Source organism: Megalobrama amblycephala, linkage group LG9 (genome assembly GCF_018812025.1).
Source record: "Megalobrama amblycephala isolate DHTTF-2021 linkage group LG9, ASM1881202v1, whole genome shotgun sequence".
NCBI classification, from domain to species: Eukaryota; Metazoa; Chordata; class Actinopteri; order Cypriniformes; family Xenocyprididae; genus Megalobrama; species Megalobrama amblycephala.
Window position 1 is genome coordinate 34,072,452 of NC_063052.1, and position 17,180 is coordinate 34,089,631.

The window sequence follows — 17,180 nt, forward strand, 5'->3', positions numbered from 1 at the left end:
AAATAAACAGTAAAACTACAAATATTGTCTTAAGTAGGCCTAAATAAATGTCTTACGATCCAAGTTATAATTTGTGGCCCTTCGCTTTTCATTTGGTTAAAATGCGGCCCTCTTGGCCTCTGAACTTGAGTACCCCTGTTTTAATCAATGCTTGTGACAAATATTCTGTGTTGCTGTTTCAAATTAATATGATACATTTGTAGCTGGACGTGTGTGTGTGCCGCGCGTGCAGGCCTAGTTCTCGCAATACACTTTTCAAAGCAACGGCGAAGAAACATCGCCTCTGAATGGTTATATATACAGGGTTATATATACAGCGTTTCCCATACATTGACTAGACTGTGGCCGCCCGCCACATTCTAATTTGTCCCGCCACTGTCTCAAAATGAAACGGAAATTAGGTCACGATATTTAAATTACCGTCTGATAATTGCGCTCTTTTATATGGCAAAAGTGGGAGTCATAGAGCAAAATAAGTAGACTAGCACAATTAAGTTTTCGTGCACTATATTCAAAGTCATCTGAAGCCATTCCATAGCTTCATGTGAGGGACAGAAGGATATGTACGTCGATAAGTTCACGGTCAGAAACTCGTCTTCCCTCTGCTGCAGCTGTCAATCATTCAGCACTCAAACAGCGCGTCGCGTTCGGTAACGACAGTCAGCACGGTAAAACTCTCGCTGGAGTTTATTGCTATTTCTGAACGATGTCATACTGGATACAGGATGTCTGTTAGATCGCACAACACAAGGACTATGAATTAGCGTCACACGCACAATAACTGAAGTTTAAAAGTAAGAAGAAACAGACTCGAACTCTGACTCGATATTGCTTCAAGCACATCATTCTGCACCAGGGATGCGCATTAGCGTTTTTTTGCTGCTGTTTTGAAGCGTTTCATATTGTCATGGTTTTGCACACTGAAAGATTATTATTAGCCTATTTTGTTCTGTCGTATCTATCATATCTTGTTGCCCCATTAAAAAGCTGCACAATACATTTAAATAAGCGTTTTAATCTTACATTAATATAAATACATAATTATTTACATATAAATCTAATATAAATCGTTTTTTCATTACATAAGAATACGAATAGTAATTTTAAAATTTTTATTAACATTTGGATTTATAAAATTACTGTGCAAAGTTTTTTTTCCTCAAGTATTAGGCTAGAATACTTTTTGCTGCTGAATTATATACTCACCTAGTTTACTTATTTATTTATTGGTCAGCTAATGATTATATATTTTTATTCATTTGTTATTTTTATCTATAATGAGGTGGTGTTATTGCATTCTGGAGTGGTTAACAAATCAAAGAGTGACCATTAGTTCCACAAATACAGATGCAGGCTCCCACTAATAAATTATTGCCCTACCATCACCAATAAATAAATTACTTTTAGAGCACAAAATTGTTTACAAGAGAATACATTTCTTCATTGATCTAGTCACTTGATTTTGCTCTCAGAATGCACCAGACTTATGCATGTAAATTTAAAATATACAACATTTTCCTCCGGGGGGGCATGCCCCCGGACCCCCCTAGAGGAACCAATGTCCACCCACCACAGGAAACACTGTAATATATATATATATATTAAAAGGATTTCTATATTTTATCCACTCAATAGTCTACAATATAATAGCCATATAAACGTAGCATTATAGTGGGATATTCAGTGATATTGGTTGTGCAATATCGACTTTTGTGATTGGCCAACACCGGCAGACTGGAGCCAATGGAAATGCAGGCATTGACAGAGAGTCAAGAAATGATGATGAGAAGAATTATTATTAATATTTCAGTAAAGTTCATTAAATCTATTCTGTTGTTAGTGTGGTCTTTAAACTTATGAACTGTGTATGGACTGACAAAGGTGATACATGAGGAAGCAATTTGACAACAATGCAGTAAATATTTTAGGTGCATCAAAAAGCGTGCTCATTAAGATACCAGCAGACAAGCTAATCCAGCACAAATTAGTGCATAAAAGGTCACCAAAATGAAGTTTTTGAACCTCATTATTAAATACAAAAGGAGGAGAAAAACTGCAAAAAGGTCCACTTTTTGAAAAAAAGAACCCCCCCTTTCAACAGGCTGGCTACGGAACTGATATGTGTGTATATATATATATATATATATATATATATATATATATATATATATATATATATATATATATATATATATATGTATATATATATATATATATATATATATGTGTATATATATATATATATGTGTGTATATATATATATATATATATATATATATATATATATATATATATATATATATATATATATGTGTGTGTATATATATATATATATATATATATATATATATATATATATATGTTCAGTTAATTTTAAAGTTTTTGCTTTTGGAATTTATTCGCTTTTTTATTATCAGTTTTAGTAATTTTACTACGTTAAGCTTATTAATTTCAGTTTTTTGTTTTTTCCATTTTTTAGCATAAGAATTCCATCTAATATTTATATTTAATTTCAGTTAGCAATATCGATTTTTAATCATTTGTTTTAGTTAACAATAACAACACTGAATGTCCCCTGATCTTTGACTTAAAACTGCTAGTAATGTGCAATTGTATGTTTTACATTTTTACAGCAATATTTGAGAACAGGCCAAGCATTATTTATATTGTTTGATATATTTTATAAACACCATGGCCCCAAAAAGCATTTAGACACACAAGCCACTATTAAAATATCTTATTGACATCATATTAGTTACAAACGATCTCCTTGAAGAAAGAAATGAGGATGAGAAACGACATGGGAGTGAGTAAATAATGGCAGGATTTTTATTTTTGGGAGAAAAATATCCCTCCCTATCCCTTTAAAGCAACTGTAGTTGTTGTGTTTGATGCTTTACTAAGCTTCAAATCAGTGTCACTCCTGATTATTTTCGACATCAACACAGCTATTTAGATGTGTAAAACTGAAGTATACATTGAAATTGGTTGCTGACATGAATTATTGCCCTCTCTCTATATTTCTCTTGCTCTCTATTAATCTCTTATTCACAAATAGAGGCCAAAAGAGGCTCAGCCAGCTGGATGAGATTATCTTTTTTTTTCTGATTAGAAATCAACGTCAGCACACCCCCCTAAAACACGCAAGTGTACCATCCTCTCTCTGAGCTCCGCCTCTCTCTCCCTCCCTACAGCTGATATAAGGACACCCACACCGACTCCAAACACTGTGAGAGGGAGAAAACCAGAGGTCACACTGATAAGAGAAGGCAAAAAAGAGGCCACCGGCATATCTGAGAGGCTCAACAGAGAGACAAATCAGAGAAGACGACTATCAGAGTCAAGGAGAGAGGAGACAACACCACGAGCATTGAAGAAAGCTGTCTGGAGGACGCCACGTGTGTGTGTGTGCATATGTATGTTGAGACAGGCATAGGTAGATTCCAGGGATATTTGTGAGACTGACAGAGGACGAAAGTAGATCATGGATCCCTCGAGTCCCTCAGAGGGCCCTGTGGAACCCAAAGAAAGAAGGAAAATCCACTTCGCTGTCCCAGCAACAGAACCGACCCAGTTGGACCCTCGGCAGGTTGAAATGGTATGACTTTAACACACACACACACACACACACACATACACAGATGCTGACTAGTAGCAAAGACCCTTATGAGTTGAGTTTACTTTATCCTGCTGAAGCTCTTTCAAGTGACTTTTGAAGTGTTAGTTTGTGTGATGGAGACTTGTGAAAATTATTATTGAATGATGTGTGGTCGTATTTCAAGCCAAAATCAGATAACAATAAGAAGTTTTTGTTAAAAAAAAATTAAGCTTATTTTTAGTCTATGTAATTTTTTTATGCATTGTGATGTTAGTTTTATTACTCTAGTTGAATTTACATATTTCAAGCCAAAATCAGATGAAAAAAAACATTGTTTTACTTTAAAAAAAAAAAAAGGCTTATTTTAGGCTTATAGTCTTAAGTTTTTTATATATATTTTTTATATTATATATATATATATATATATATATATATATATATATATATATATATATATATATATATATATATATATATATATATATATATATATATACACACATTGATGTACATTTCATTACTCTCACAACTTCTATATTGTAATATATTAATATATTATTTAATTATCATTTTAAATTGATTTAGTTTTTGCAGTGTTTGTTGTACTGCTTTTTATTTGTGCCATAAATAAAAAATGTAAAAAAAAAAAAAAAAAAAAAAAAAAAAGAGAAAACATTATATATTTTTTTAAAAAACTAAATTCATATTAAAAAAAAAAAATTTGTTAAAGGAATGTAATCTTATGAGAATAATGGAAATCATAAAAAGTAGCAAATACAGAACATGTGTAACTTGTATTTTAATTAAAAATAAATTAAAAATAAATCAATTAAAAATAAATTGAAAATGAAAAAAAAAAAAAATCTATGTTACAGGAATGAGAATCTAATGCGAATAACAGAAATGATTAAAAAAAAAGTAACACGAAGAATTCTAGAGGAAATGTGCTTATTAAAATAATGTCCAAATGCAAAACAATCTTAATGGTCCAAAAAATTGGCTTCATTTTCATGATGTAAAATCTAATTTCTCATTTTTTCTTTTAATTTTGTGGTCAAATGTGACCTGGAGACATGTTTGCCCTACACACTCACTGAGCACGCTCATAAAATGTGAAGTTTTAAGGCTATAAATCTGTCCTGGAAATGGTAAACGGTGTGTGACCTGGACTGGGGTGAGTTGATGTTCTGGATACCAGGACGTGGTTTTATTGCTTCTGCATGCAGTGGGTAAATTGCACCGTGCTCATGAGCATGTTTCTAAGTCCGCTATTGATTTTAGCCTTCAGTTGCACGTACTTTTTTGAGATAAAGAGGCGCACCGACGGCTGTGTTTATATTTTTTTCTGCATCTCTAAGAGTGCAGATGCAAGACTGTGTGTACGTGTGTCATCCAGTTCCCCGTCCTGTTGGTGTTGTAATTTTAGTCTTAACAAAGTGGGTCGGGGAGCTGTTCTGTACTGCGCTGCTGCAGAGATAGGCCAGTGATTCATCCTCAGGAGACACAAGTTAAAAAAGGTGAGAGGAAGAGAAAGGCAGATGCTTCTGTGCTTCATAGCTGTTCACAAACATTTATGAAGATGTTTAGATGGCAAAGTCATCGTTTGTACAAAAAGGAAGATTCTGTCATCATTTACTCATTCTCATGTTATTCCAAACAAAGACTTTGTCTTCTGTGGAACATAAAAGGAGAAGTTTAGAAAAATGTCCTGGCCACTTCAATCTCTGGTCCACGTCACTCCAAAATGTAAAAAAAGAATCAATAAAACCATTAGAAAAGTAGTAGAAACAACTGTTGTGCTATTTTTCTAGATATTCTTCAGCAAAACTTCAAATTTATACGAATCATTCTTTTGAGTCGAATCTGTTGATCATCTTCACAAAATTGGCTGGAATTTTTTTTTTTTTTTTTTTTACAAATTTGGGCTGTTCATACGAGTTTGAAACAGTTCAGACCTTTTACATTCACAAACAGCTATGTTACACACTGCATGAAAGGCAATATTCAAAAAAGCATAATGGGGCACTTTAACTGGACAAGCATGTGTTGTGCTTGTTGGTGTCAGACTGAATGGATGGGATGCATTTGGTTCTAGTCCTGGAAGGATATAAAGCTACATGAACATAACCTGATGATCGTGTTCTCCAGCATGATTTGAAAATGATCCAAAGCACACCTTGAGCTTCAATGGAAGCAAGAACATCTGACAATTTTATCTTCTCCTTTTTTTTAATCATATTTTGTAGTGCATGGAAACAGTCCAGCAGAGTCTGTGGAACAGCTTGAGCTGGATGAGGTTTTTTTTTTTTTCTTCTAACTGAATGTTCTAGCAATGTTTCAAAATTGTGCATGTAGATAAGTAGTGAATCCATGGAAGCTTGTTTCCACCACTGAATAAAAAATAAAAAAGGTAATTGAGACTTTTTATATCACAATTCTGACTATTTTCTCGCAATTGCAAGTTTGCAATTCTGACTTTTTTTTCTCAGAATTATAAAGTCGAGTTATAAAGTCAGAATTGTGAGTTGTAAAGTCAGAATTGTGAGTTGTAAAGTCAGAATTGTGAGATGTAAAGTCAGAATTGCGAGATGTAAAGTCAGAATTGCGAGATGTAAAGTCAGAATTGCGAGTTAAAGTCAGAATTGCGAGTTAAAGTCAGAATTGCGAGATGTAAAGTCAGAATTGCGAGATGTAAAGTCAGAATTGCGAGTTGTAAAGTCAGAATTGCGAGTTGTAAAGTCAGAATTGCGAGTTGTAAAGTCAGAATTGCGAGATGTAAAGTCAGAATTGCGAGATGTAAAGTCAGAATTGCGAGATGTAAAGTCAGAATTGTGAGTCGTAAAGTCAGAATTGCGAGATATAAAGTCAGAATTGCGAGTTGCAAAGTCAGAATTGTGTGATATAAAGTCAGAATTGCGAGATGTAAAGTCAGAATTGCGAGATGTAAAGTCAGAATTGCGAGATGTAAAGTCAGAATTGCGAGATGTAAAGTCAGAATTGCGAGTTGTAAAGTCAGAATTGTGTGATGTAAAGTCAGAATTGCGAGATGTAAAGTCAGAATTGTGAGTCGTAAAGTCAGAATTGTGAGTTGTAAAGTCAGAATTGCGAGTTGTAAAGTCAGAATTGTGAATTGTAAAGTCAGAATTGTGAGTTGTAAAGTCAGAATTGCGAGTTGTAAAGTCAGAATTGCGAGATATAAAGTCAGAATTCAGTTTATATCGTGCAATTCTGACTTTATCGAATATGGGTCACCTTTTTGTTAAAGAAAATGTAAGCCGGTCGTCAAAAAAAAAAAAGGGATATAGTCAACAAATCAGAACTGGGCATCAAAACCTGCAGTGTAAATGCAGCCATTCTGACTTTTTTCTTGGAATTGCGAGATAAAAATTCACAATTGCGAGTTATAATGTCAGAATTGCTTGATATAAACACAATTGTGAATAATAAAGTCAGAACTGCGAGTTATAAAGTCATATGGCTGCATTTACACTGCAGGATTTGATGCCCAGTTCCAATTTGTCGACTATATCCGATCTTTTTTTTTTTTTTTTTTTTTGATGACCGGCTTACATTTTCTTTAACAAAAAGGTGACCCATATCCGATATCTGCATTTGCACTATACACCTGGCGAAACAACCCATGGTAGATGTACTGACCCGGAAAACCTTAGGCCGAAAAGGAAGTAAAAACTGCGCAATTTGCAATGGACACAGACGAAATGATAATACAAGCTTTTGATTTCTGCACCATCTTAGCCTTCATCCTTCATTGTGCAGATGAAAAGAGTCGTGATCGCGGTCGGAGTTGACGTCATTCGCCACCATCACTTTTTCAATGACATACGACTGTTCGCTTACACGGCAGACGCAAATGAACACATCCGATTCATGTCAGATTTATTTCACCCTATGAATGATGCCTGAAGCTGATTTAAGAATATCAGAGTCCATGTGCTTTTTTTCTGCTTACACATTCGTGGGTCATATCCGATCTGTGCCACATGAGAGGAAAACAATCAGAATTGGGTCACTTGAACCATATAATGTAAATGTGGCCTATGTGGACACCACAAAGGACTTGGGCAGGGTTGTGTGCCACTTCTTAACTTCGTATATTAACAGAAATCAGGGTTGCTACTTCTCCGTCCTAGTTTTTATAATTGCCTTCGAATCTTCGGCTACTTTTGTAATAAGGACCTCCTAAAGAACAGAGATCATTGAAGACATCAGGAGGTGAACTAGTGACCCGCTTCAGTACTTTTAAACACCTGCAGTTACATTTATCTTTACCAAGATGCACACTAATGAAGTAGACCTGATGCTGATCCAGACTATGGCCTCTATATATACGGCAGCACAGTTTAACTTTAGACGTCCCAAAGGGGATAAAACACCCAGGGATCTTCATCAGCCTAGATCTGAATTTCATTATGAAGCTGAGATGAACCCCTGTTGCATAAAATGAAAAACATTTGGATAAATGGAAACATTAACACCTAGTTTAGAGTAAAATTAGAGTAAAAATGGATATTAAGTCCTAGTTTAATACCAATTCAATGATGCCATGAGGACCACCACCCTTTTTTTCCCCTTTTTTCGCGATGGGGAGACCAGTGCTAGTTGTCATATGGTAGGGTGACCATATGTGCCATTTTCCCAGGACGCGTCCTGTCCAGGATTTCTAAATTGCCTAAAATGGCTTGAGCCCTTGCCTCTTTAATCGTGAAAGTGGTCATATCGATGTGTTTCTAAACGGAGGTCTGTGCAAGCCACTGTTCTTATTGACAGTCTTCATGCAATGCATTAAAATGTTGTCATATTTGCAATGCTTTGACCGTTCTCTGTAGATCCAGCCTTCTCGCAAGCCACGATTGGTCAATTATGTATAATGCACGCTATTGGTAAAATAATTTTTTAATCATTACCTTCTGCAAATATGAAAACAAAGCCAAAACTACATTTTATGCAACTTAGAAATCCTGGACAGGACGTGTCCTGGGAAAATGGCACAATATGGTCACCCTATCATATGGGGAATTGTCATAACTTGCCATATATATATTGTGACAACATGCCCCGCTATTGGGTCAGTAATGGTGGAAATGTTTAATTGTTTCCATATAGAAACTGACTTTCAGAAAAAAATTGAGGTAAAAAGTGTGACAACTAGACCCAGTCTCCCTATAATAAACAATGTGAAATAAATTAACATTAATAAATGAGTTTAATCATGTCTCAGGTTACAGTCACTTGGGCCAAAATACACATAACACTTTATGTACGTCACGCAATAAAAAACAGGCTAGACAATGTACTTCATTATGGCAACTAGATAAGATTAAGTAAACAGGAAAAACCAGTTGGTGTAACAGACAAAACATGAAGAGTGAAGCCCTTAAGTGATTTATGTAAGAGAGCGATTTAATGTAGATACAATCTGCATGACAAATACTGCTCTAGGCAACATCTATTACAGATAGAATGATATATATATATATATATATATATATATATATATATATATATATATATATATATATATATATATATATATATATATATATATAGATGTAAATCAATATTTAAACTACAGTATATACCATTATGTTTTAATGTTTTTGAAATGTCTGCTCACCAAAGCTGCATTTATTTGATTAAAAATACAGTAAAATCTGTAATACTGTGAAATATTATTATAATTTAAAATAACTATATAAATTATAAATAAATATACATCAAAATGTAATTTATTCCTGTGATCAAAGCTGATTTTTCAGCATCATTACTCCAGTCTTCATTGTCACATGATCCTTCACAAATCATTCTGATTTGCTGCTCAAGAGACATTTCTTATTAATGTTGAAGCAGTTGTGCTGTTTCTCAGTGTTCTGAGCTTTTATTCGGTATCAAGGGTACGGCCTTACAGTGGTTTAGTTCATATCTTAAAGACAGCTCTTTTTCTGGAGAGTTGGGTAAGTTATCTTCATCTTCTGCTCCTATTATTAGTGGAGTACCTCAGGGCTCTATTTTGGGTCCGCTTCTTTTTAACTTTTATATGCAACCACTGTGTGATATTAAGAAGCATAATGTTTCATTTCATTTTTATGCCAATGATACACATCTGTACCTGCCATTGGAATTTAGCGATTCCATTTAACCTTTGTTGGAATTAGGGATGCCACAATTCTCAATATAATATTGAACCGTTCGGTACGACATCCACGGTTCAATACGCGCTTGTGAATTGCGGTTTTTTCGGTTTTACGTTTAAATAATTTATGTGCGTTTTATTTCTCTCCGAATTGACTGTTTGTGTGTGCCTGTAAGTCTACGAGTACTCCTCCCCGCGAGTAAATATTCAATCACTATGCTCTAAAGTTAGGGGGCGCTGAACCATCATTCCACACTTTAACATGGCGAGCGGCGGGGAAGTGAGGCTACAGTACGAGGAAGCGCCGGCGTCTTTCAAATCCGTGGTGTGGAGACATTTCGGTTTTGCCGTTGAGTATAATCAAAGACTATAGAATAACACAAGACGCGTCACTCGTATTGTTTTGAATGGGAGAAAGTGAAACGCGCAATATGGTGGAATAAGTCCCACCTTCTAAATAAGAGCCAATCGCTGACTGATAAAGTCATCGCGTCACTGCAGCGGCCGTTAGAAGCACCGGTTTCTATAGAAACAGCCAGACGAGTGTCTCCGAAATGAGGCACAAGAGACGCGCATTTAGGTCTGCGCATGCGCATTAGCTTGATCCAGCCTGAAAAGTACAGATTTTTTGTCATGATTCCAGCGTTTGAGAAAAAAAATAAAATAAAATGAGGCAGTTGTTGTCAGATTTTATTGGTGATTTCAAATATTAAATTTAATCGAAAGCTTGGGTAAACAGCTTTGGAGAATTTGTTTGTACAGTTTGTACATGGGCTACCAACAGCTGTGAGATGTCAGTGTTAATTTTAAAATAAAAAATTATTTTATATTATACAATACACTAAAAACTAGTGGACTTTTCTTTGCTTTTAAATAAAATAAAGGAGTATTGCAATAAATCGTTTTTACTTTTTCTACTAACCTCTTACTGTTCCTATTGCCTAAGCATAGAATAACAAACTGAACCGAACCGAACCGAAAACCGTGGTTAAAAAACCGAGGTATGTATTGAACCGTGGGCTAACTGTATTGTTGCATCCCTAGTTGGAATGTATCCGGGACATTAGTACATGGTTATCAAATAACTTTCTCCAACTTAAAGAGGACAAAACAGAAATAATTGTTTTCGGTCCCCCAAAACTAAAGAGTAGTCTCATTAAGGAGCTGGGTAATCGTTTCCCCTCAGTTTCCTCCCAGGTTAGGAACCTCAGTGTCATCCTGGACTCAGAATTATGTTTATCCAAACAAATTAATTCTGTTGTTAAGAATAGTTTTTATTAATTGCGTATTATTTCCAAACTTAAATAGTTTTTGTGATTCCAAGACTTGGAGAATGTTATTCATGCTTTTATTACCTCACGCTTAGATTACTGTAACTCATTGTATCTGGGTGTTCCTCAGTCTTCGCTTGCATGCCTCCAGATGGTACAAAATGCAGCTGGAAGGTTGTTGACCGGGACAAAGAAATATGATCATGTCACCCCACATTCAGCTTCGTTTCATTGGCTCCCGATCCATTTTAGAATTCAGTTTAAAATTCTGTTGTTTGTTTTTAAAGCTCTTAATGATCAAGCTCCATTTTATCTTAAATATTTTCTTACTCCTTTGGCATCTTCTAGACTTTTAAGATATTCAGATTGGGCTCTATTATCTATTCCTCTTTTTTCCACTGCCGCCCAGTCTATGGAACCAATTGCCTCTGGACATCCGCCTCGCACCTTCCATTACCTTTTTTAAACCAAAATTGAAAACTCTACTCCCTGGCATTTTAATATTATCATACTCCTGTTTTATTGTTTGTTTTGTTTGGTTTTACTCATTTTATTTTACGTTTCTTTACTCTGTTCAACACTTTGGATAGCTCTGCTATGTTTAAATGTGCTTTATAAATAAAATGTACTTACTGGTTATATTTTAGTGGAATACCGTGATGTGATATAATATTAATAATAATCATTCTAGAAAGAATGACCACAAGATTATAGTTTCTCTTGTGATTAATCTCTCTAAAGGTAAATGTCACTATACCATTGTGTGATAAAGACAGGCTGCTCTCTAATCCTGTTCTTCAAAATAAAGAGATGTAGTGTACAGTAGACACTTGCATCATGGGATACATCTGTGATGGATTTAGTGTGTGATGCACTATTGTCATTTCCCTCAGTAGAGGTACTATAGATTGCTATCGGAGCTGTCAGACAAGATTGTGAATTGTTTTGTTCACAGTATTTATAATGACCTAATCTGATTATGTGAACATAAGGGACACTTTGGGATTTATTGATCGCTGGCTCTTTACCTATGACCTGACATCACCAGAGCCACTAGACTAGCTTAGATTAGAAGGACACTGAAGTATTGATCGAGGTATGTTCTGGATTCAGTACAACTTAAGCGCAATTGACAGAATCTGTGACGTTTTGAGTTGCATTTCATTTTTAGACAGTTGCACGCATGTTGATGCGTTTTAATTTTTTATTTATTTATTTTGAGTTTGTTGGTTGATCTCTGCAAGAACAAACCCTTGACCTCAGGTCGCTCCAGGGGGATATTATAAGTGGAATGCAAGTCGCTTTGGTTAAAAGCATCTGCAAATTGAGTAAACATCTCAGAGAAAACAGCTGGTTCCCCACAAAATACACAAGACTTGCAGATTGTTTGTAGATACTTTTTTTTTAATAATAGACTGAATGTAGATTTACATTTATTTGATAATAGACTCAATGTAGATTTAATTTATTTTGGATTGTATAATAGATTATATTATATTATATTATTATCTTAATTTATAATAGAACGAATGAAGATTTTAATGTAGTTTTGACAATGTATATTTTATTTTTTATTTTATTTTATAATAGATTGTATAATGTATTATTGTCTCAATTTATAGTAGAATGGATGTAGATTTTAATGTAGTTTTGAATGAATGTATAGTTTATATTTTATTTTATAATATATTGTATAATAGATTATCTTAATTTATAGTAGAATGGAAGTATATTTTAATATAGCTTTATAATGTATATTTTATATTTTATTTTATAATATATGTAGATTTGATTTTGAGAATAGACTGAATGTAGATTTGATTTTTAGACTGTATAATAGAGTATTTTCTTAAAGTAGAATTGATGTAGATTTTGTTTTATAATAGACTGAATATATATTGTATAATAGATTATAATAGATTATTCCCTTAATTTATAGTAGAATGGGTGTAGATTTTAATGTAGGTTTGACAATGTAAATTTTATTTTATAGTAGATTCTATTTTGTAATAGATTATTATCTTAATTTATTGTAGAATGAATTTAGATTTGATTTTATTTTGTTTTATAATAGACTTATTTTGTTTTTGTTTTGTTTTTTCATAATAGAGTGGGTGTAGGTTTTATTTAATAATAGAATGCAGATTTTGCTGGATATACTATATTTTTATACAAGGTTTTAATGGGGTCATATAATGCCACTTTTACAAGATGTAAAATAAACCTCTGATGTCCCCAGAGTGTGTATGTAAAGTTTTAGCTCAAAATACCCTACAGATAATTTTTTATAGCGTGTTAAATTTGCCACTTTTTCTGAGGGTGAGCAAAAACGCTCCGTCTTTGTGTGTCCCTTTAAATGCAAATGAGCTGCTGCTCTCAAGAAGAGGGCGGAGTTTCAAGAGCTTGTGTTAGCAGCGCCGGTTACCTCGCGCAGACTCACTGAAAATGTCTGAAACGGTTCAGCCTTTTATATTCAAACTGGAGTCGGACAATAATAGATAGATTCAAGAAGAAGTGACAACATGTAGAATGCAACAGGACGTTTCTGAATGGTTAGTTGATGAATTTATGTAGTTGATGTGGAGTTAACTATCCTAAAGTCATTGATTAGCATTTTCTGTCATGATGATCTATAAATCGCTCGTGAAAATGCTGCATGAAGATAGAACAGGTATAGTTTAGTTTAATTATGGTTATAACTTATGTTGTCATCTTGCTTTTATGACATACTATTGCATTTGTGTTACGTACTGTATTGCAATAACATGGCCTTGCCCCCTTTTTTTGTGTGTTCTCAGGGGTGGGGTTTATGTACATTTTAGAAACTTTTAGTCCTTAAAAAGCGATTTCTTTAAAAGAAAATATCTCCCTTTGCTTTGAACTTTGAGCATTTTAACTTTGCAGATGTTGTGCTCAAACAGCAACATTACAAACTAACTAAAGTTAAAAAAGTGAAATCATAATCAAACACCCCTTTAAATCATAACATCACAACCATAAAATCATAATGTATACTATCAGCATAACAATATGAGTGAAAAGTTGACATGAAAATGCAACTTTGAATTTGAAAAATATGAATTTGAGTTTGTCTTAGTATTTGGTGTGTCTCATTTTGCATCAATGCCAGCAGCACTGGAGTACAAAAGGATTTGAAAATGCCATATTAGTGACCGTAAATAGTGCAGACATATTATTATACTTTTTTTCTTCCTCCAGCAACCTTCATTTACTTCCAGATTTAAATGTCATTTTAAATCTCAGATTTCCAACATGGTCTCAGACCCTAAATACAGTCTGAAACTAAAAGAGAAAGGGCACATAATATATTACATAAGAAGACATGGTGACCGCTTGTATTATAAAGAGGTGATGACAGCGCCAGAGATTGAGATTATGTAATTTGAGCCGTGCGAAACTGTCATTGAGCTCTCACAATGGTCAAGCTACGCTCCAGAGCCACTGACTGGAAATCTGCTGAAGCATTCCAGAAAAATATGGCCTTATGGGATATGGGTGTAAAATGCTGTGGAAAAAAGTTGCAAGACTCTGTATTTTACAGTTAATCCGCTATCTACACAGACAGAGACTCATTGACGTCGAAAGGTGACCTTTGGTGCAGTGCATGTTTGTGGGTAAACAGAAATGAACAAAGACTGTGATTTTTATACTCACAGTTACACACACCATCAGATTCACTGCTGAATTCATGCTAAAGTGCATCTTGTTAGATACAATTGAATGTGCATGTCCATGTTCATTCAGCAGACCCCTACAAAAACATACGATGGTGCTATCTTGGTACTTTGCTATATATACTTAATGCAATGGTAATCAATTATTACTATGTTTTGTTGGTGAAGAGCTAAATGGGAACCTTAAGAGAGTAATTTAATAAAACCTAGCTGCTCTGTGTTATACTTTATAATTATGGTATGTTGAGCCACACATTTTTTGGAATTGTATGACACAGTTTGCATATATTTTAATAAATGCGTGACTTAATTTACTGTATTCATAATGTACAGCTAGGTTGTTGCTTGCTTTTGGTTCCTTAAAATGTGCCTATAAACAATCAGCGTTTCTAGTCTGCAATTCAAAAAATGCTGGAACTGTTTGTGTAAAACATAAAACACAAATATTTAACAGAACCTGAGGGAAAGAGGGATTCGTAATATCATAACAGCAAGTACATCTGGGAAACAGGACTTTCTGTTTGCGTAGAAAATGCCGCTAACCTGTCATTATCCCAACTGTTTTAATAAAAATTTAATGTGTCTGCACCTCTTGTAAAAAGAGTTACCAAAAACAGGAAGGTGTACAACATGTGTACAAAGACGTGGCCGATATTGTCTTGTGACTTGCTTTTCAGGATTAAATGACTGCATCAACCCCAAAACAGCAATTGAGTTACAGACAAAACATCAACTGTCAGCCATCAAACTGCCAGACAAAACATCAGGAGTTCAAAGAATGATCTGAACTAGATGTTTGTATTTTTTGAAGTAAATGTGAGTGGCGTTTGCCTGTGCAAAACTTGCTGCCATGATGCTTAAAGGTGTTGTGAATGGTTGCCACTGTGTTACTATGCTGTCCCTAAGGTTCTCAGAGTAGTTTTAGCATGTTGCAATGTGGTTGCTAGGGCATTGCTTACTGACCTTATTCTGCTAGTAGTAGTAGTTGTATTTTTTCTAAGGACACATGAAAACAGCTGATGCACATTAGTTTTTACAAAAAAAAAAAAAAAAAAAATCTAGTTTGCTTGCTTAAAAAAAAAAAAAAAACTTTGGCAAATCTAGTGATTAATTCCTCCTCCAAAATGTTTGTTTTATCAAAATAGGACCTTACAAATATGACCTTGCCTCCAGGCAAACTGATACTCTCTTGGAATTTGTGTAAAGTCACCCGGCCTGATTAGAGTTTAGTCTGTAATATGCAATAGACAGTCAATAAACAGATGGACTGTGTCATCCGAGGCAGGAACTATTGAATAGTGAAGCCAGAGACGCATACATGCCAGTTTTGTTTCGAGAGCATAATACCGGCACAGCCAATTAGGTCAAATGCTAATGCACATCCATGAGTGAAAAAGGCTGGAGATGGAAAAGTTTGCAAATTGCACAACCTGTTTTTCAGTGTGAAATGGGAGATAATGTTTTTTTTTTGTTGGTTAACAACAGTGTTGGGGAAAGTTACTTTTAAAAGTAATGCGTTACAGATATTATCTGGATTTCTGCATGATTGGCTCTAAAAATGTGCTTTTCATCAAAGTTAGTTGTAGCAAACAACACAAAAGACATTTGATAGTGTTTCTTTTTCACGCTCGCAGTGCCACACCTCACTGAACAAATGTTCATTTTTGTGAAGGCCGTCAAGCGTCATGTTGCAGAGGAAGATTTGCCACGGAACACATTGTTTTCTCCAGAGCACTGTGAAATATGCTCCAGTGCTACTGAAGAACATCCAGGTGGTCTAGTGGAAAGTTCAAATGGATGGCAATTGTTTCTTGTCCTTTATTTGGAGAGCTTGTTGGTAACATTCAAAACTTTACTCTTATTCAGAGTTTTTTCCATTATGTAGAATCATTAACATATATGTAGTGCAAAATAAGCCAGTAGAACATTAGATGTTTCTACACTTAAAAAAAATAAAGGTTCCAAATAGAACCAAGAAAAAAAAAAAAGCCAAATTCTACTGGAGAATCTTTTTAAGGTCTACAAAGAACATTTTATTCTTTAGATCTTCAAAAACCATTTATGTCATGCAAATTCTAAAAAATAAAGGTTCCTTTCTGATATTGGTGGTTCCAAGAACCTTTAACATCCATGGAACCTTTATATTGCACAAAAGATTCTTTATAGTGGAAAAAGGTTCTTTAGATTTCTTTGCACATTTAGAAAAATGGTTCTTCTAAATGCTGTTCACTGAAAGTTTTTTGATGGAATCCAGAATGGTTCTCTTCTATGGCACTGCTGCGTAAACCCCCAAGAAATCGTCAAGAATTTCCATAGAACCATTTACATTTAAGAAAATATGGTTCTTGATGAAAAGAGCCTAAGGTGTTGGAATGAACCACTGAATAATCTCTACTTTTTTAGGGTGAAAGTTTGCATTCATCTCAGAGTTTAGCTCGAACCTTGATCAAATTGAGGGTGTTTAC

General features: G+C 34.4%; 1 protein-coding gene and 1 long non-coding RNA gene across 4 annotated transcripts in view; one reads left to right on the forward strand and one right to left on the reverse strand.

Moving 5' to 3' along the window:
- LOC125275791 overlaps positions 1 to 17,180 on the reverse strand; it is a 59,601-nt gene that overhangs the window by 15,368 nt on the left and 27,053 nt on the right. The window lies entirely within an intron of this gene.
- Positions 1 to 17,180, forward strand: part of ppp1r1b (protein phosphatase 1, regulatory (inhibitor) subunit 1B) — a 29,252-nt gene that overhangs the window by 3,952 nt on the left and 8,120 nt on the right. For 2 of the 3 annotated variants that reach the window (XM_048203070.1, XM_048203067.1), the window contains exon 2: positions 3,195 to 3,598. In XM_048203070.1, coding sequence (XP_048059027.1) covers positions 3,485 to 3,598 — 114 coding nt within the window. In that variant the 5' untranslated portion in view covers positions 3,195 to 3,484. Of the gene's footprint in view, positions 1 to 3,132; positions 3,599 to 17,180 lie in introns of those variants that run through there. The other variant, XM_048203068.1, reaches the window with a different exon arrangement.